The 3,965-nt window shown below is 49.3% G+C and overlaps 1 protein-coding gene across 1 annotated transcript; it reads right to left on the bottom strand.

Annotated features, from left to right (window-relative positions):
* Positions 1-410: 410 nt before the first annotated feature.
* Positions 411-757, bottom strand: LOC120246898 (60S ribosomal protein L35a-like). Its single transcript, XM_039254543.1, has one exon. It carries the CDS (start codon positions 755-757, stop codon positions 425-427), a length of 333 nt encoding a protein of 110 aa, XP_039110474.1. The 3' UTR covers positions 411-424.
* Positions 758-3,965: the final 3,208 nt, after the last annotated feature.

The raw sequence follows: 3,965 nt of genomic DNA, 5'->3' as shown, positions 1-3,965 counted from the left end.
TCACCGTCAGGTGAGACATGTTACATTGTTGCAGGATGGAGAACACGCTGCTCACCAGAATGACTCTTCCAGGGAATTCTGTCCTTGAGGAGGCGCCCTGGGCAATGGTCTCTGAGCTTTTGCTCAGGCTGGCCTGTTCAATTGCTCAGTGTCTATGGGTGCCCCTTTCCTTGCTCACCCTTCTATCTGTGGTATCTTTGAAGCCAGCACTTCAGCGTATTCTAATTTCAGCCTTCGCCTCTGCTCCACTTGGCCGAGTACCATCACCAGTGCCAGCGCCAGCTTGCTCATCTGCAAAATGGGAGCGATAATACTCCCCTCACAGCTCTGTTGGACATTTTTTTTTTAATTTTTTTAATTTTTAAAATTTTTTTTTTAACAAGAGAACAAATCTACACCTTTATTTATTTACTTTTCAGTTAGTTTAAATCCTTGAGGGGCACAGCATCACACGGATTCTGTGGCCAATGGCTTTAGCAGGAAGGTTGCTTCGGAATTTTGCACGAACTATGCCATGGTTTCCATGAGCACGAGTTACTTTTCCCCAGATTACTCTGGTTTTATTCGGTTTGCCACCAGGAGTCACTGTGTTGTTCTTTGCTTTGTACACATAAGCACATCTCTTGCCTAGATAGAACTCAGTTTCATCTCGGGCATAAACACCTTCAATTTTAAGAAGAGCTGTGTGCTCCCTCTGGTTCCTGAGACCCCGTTTATAGCCAGCAAAAATGGCTTTGGACCACAACCTTCCAGACATATTTGTCGTTTCAGGAGTCCTGTTCCCAGCAGGCCTCCACGGGTTCAAAGATGGCAGAAAGAGAGCTGTTGGACATATTTTTTAAATGCTTACTTTGTTTTTGAGAGAGAAAGACATAGCATGAGCAGAGGAGGGGCAGAGTGAGAGAGGGAGACACAGGATTCGAAGGAGGTCCAGGCTCAGCTGTCAGCACAGAGCCTGACACGGGGCTCAAACCCACGAACCATGAGATCATGACCTGAGCCAAAGTTGGACACTTACCCAACTGAGCCACCCAGGCGCCCCTGTTGGACGTATTTCTTGAGATAAGGCATTGGAAGGTGTTTCCTAAATTTCGAAGAGCCAAACACTGCCCAGACTCGTTTGTGAACTGAACAGCACATTAGATTATGTTGTCATGTTCTCCAGGGGATAAGCATGATGGAGAGGATTTTATTGCTTGTTTTGTCTTTGTTCCCTCATCCCCCCCAGCTCCTGAGGCTGATAAACCTTTGGAACTTTCTGGAACTTTCACCCTCAGCCCCCCACTGCCCTCCCCTTATTGTGTCTGTTATGTTTTACCAGATAAAGTTGGCCTTGGCTGGATTAACTTTTCCAGGGAAGGCGATTGCAACAATTGTTGCCCTACTTTGCTGAGCTTCCATCTTCACTCTGTCACTCGATCTTCACGTCTTCACTCCGTCTGATCCGCACCCTTGCTCCCCCTCCTGGAGCGTCTATGGGTCTGACTCACTAACCTGCAGGGGTTTCCCACGGCAGCCCCCCCATAGCCCACCAGGGGTACTTTTCACTATGCCTTGGTCCAGAGATAAGACCCTTAGCCGGCACCATGTTCCCAAAGGCATGCTATGCCTTCTGATTCCAGCTCTTTGGGGAAACTGAGGCATGGAGAGGTTTGTGAGGATTCGCGAGTGAGGTAGGATTAGAGCCTGTTCCCTCATGTTCTCTCTCTCTCTCTCTCTCTCTCTCTCTCTCTGTCTCTCTGCCGAGGGTTTCTGGGACCACATTGCCATCCTGTGCCAGGATGGGGCTGAGATAGCAGTTGGGGAAGAAAGCAGGGGCCGGAGGTGAAGAGGGCATGTTGGAGGCTTATCAGAAACCCAGAGAATGGGTGAATGCACAGCAGGATCAGAGCCAAGGAGACTGTCAGGAGCACAGGGCAGGTCCCTCTGGGGATCGGTATCAGAACAGCCAGTATCTGGAACCAGCCCAGGCTTCTGGAAGAGGTACGGTCTTCAGAGCCTACGGAACTCAGCTCTGTTTCCAAATAACTGGTAACAGTTAAATCCCTCGGCTGCCTGAGCTCCAGAGTCTTCATTTATAAGTGGGGACACCTCCCCTATAAGGCTATTAGAAGTAGCTTCAATCATGGATATAACCCGCCGGCACATAGTAGGTGCTCAATTAATGTTATTTTCCTTGTGTCATCCCCAAGAGTCACATTACAAGAAGAATAGAATCTAGAATGAGGGAGATGAAGTCCCCCATCTTCTGCCTGTTTCCAACCTGGCCTGGAGCCAAGGTTCCCATAGCGCATCAGGCAAGAACAAGGGGACCATGGCTGGAGAATACAGACAATGGTGCAGAGGGTTCTTAGGATTGTGTCCTGAAGCCTGGGTAAGGAGAAGGTGGCATTGACATTGGACAAGAGATGATATAGGCACGTGCTGGGATGCATCATGAGATGCCTGAAGGCCAGTCAGCTGTGCACTTGGCCAAAACTTACCAAGGGCATCGATGTGCCAGCAGCATGCAGGGCTCTGGGGACAGGATGCCAGGCACAGCCCTTTTCCCCAAGGAGCTCGCAGCTTCCCAATGTTTAGGAAGGAGTAGGCTTTGCCATTCCAATGTCCAATGGCCTCTTGTTTCACTTACAATGATACTCAGAGTCTTAACAATGACCCAGAAGGCATAGAATGGCCAGGCTTCTATCTACTTTCCCACTTCACCTCCTAGCACTGTCTTTCCTTCATTTATGTCCCTCCAGCCTCACTACTCTTCTTTCTGTTCCTCCAGAATGCTAAGCTTAGCCATACCTCAGGGCCTTTGCACATCCATCCTGTTCCCCCTGCCAGAAGAACACTTCCAAGATGGACCCTTCTTGTCATGCAGGTCTCTGCTCAAATACAATGTCCTCAGGGAGGTCCTTGGTCACACTCCACAGAGAGCTTTGTCCACCTTCTGCCCATGGTCACTACGAGTCACCTTGCACTGTTTAGTCCCCCCATGGCAATGACCCCTACCTGAAACCATTGTTCACATTTACCTGTTTGCTGTCCGTCTTGCTCCACTAGAATGTAGCCTGCATGAGAGCTGATACCCACCTAGACAGTACAGGGGTGTCTAAAGCAAAGTGCTCGAGATGATCCACGGGTTAGAGTGGCAGGAAGAAAATACTAGAACTTTGTTTAGCTTTTATTGCTTTAATTAAAAAAAAAATGATGTTCTACTAGTACTTAATAGATGTTACTGAAGACTTCGCTCAGTCACGTCGCCCAGGCATACGCCATGTGCAGAACCCAAGGTATGTTGATGAAAGGGGTGCCTTGTAGCATGGGGGGTGGGTGGGACAGTATTGTCTTCAGTGCTTGGTTCAACTTCTGACCAAAGGCTTATATTACAGTTTCTGGATGCCTGGCTAAGCGCATTTAGGAATCATACAGAATACATAACCGAGGGGTTAACTGATAATGAACACTAGTAAGTGGGTAACCCACTTACAGAGCTTCCCACAGGAAGCTGTGGGTTATGCAGAGAGAACTGTACAAACAGAAAATGGCAGAAACCGCTTGGCTCTCACTAGAGGCAGCCGTGTATAGTTGTGCAGGTTGTGAACTGCACAGAGGCATGCAGGCAGGGGGCGAGTGGGGCCTGAAATCCCATCTATACCCCTCTGGCCAGCTCTTTCTGCCACATGTGGGGCTGTGTCCACCTGGATGGAACACCTTAGCATTTGCACAAAGGCCACTGTGGGCTCCCCATGGCCTGCCCATCCTCCGAGTACTGGCTCCCATTAACCCCACTGCACAGGACTCTAGTGGTCAAGCCACATCCCATAAGGGATCGGCCATAGTGCTCAAGAGGCCACAAGGACTTTCTGAAGCACACGTTTACACCCATGATCAGTAACTAACTACTCCAGGCCTTTCCTGGAGACCCCGCCCAGTGCCTCTGCTCTTATAGGAATACCCATGTGCCCAGCGAGAAA

The sequence above is a fragment of the Hyaena hyaena genome, unplaced genomic scaffold (assembly GCF_003009895.1).
Source record: "Hyaena hyaena isolate Hyena2069 unplaced genomic scaffold, ASM300989v1 scaffold_493, whole genome shotgun sequence".
In the NCBI taxonomy this organism is placed as follows: domain Eukaryota; kingdom Metazoa; phylum Chordata; class Mammalia; order Carnivora; family Hyaenidae; genus Hyaena; species Hyaena hyaena.
This window is presented reverse-complemented; position numbering and strand designations above follow the sequence as displayed.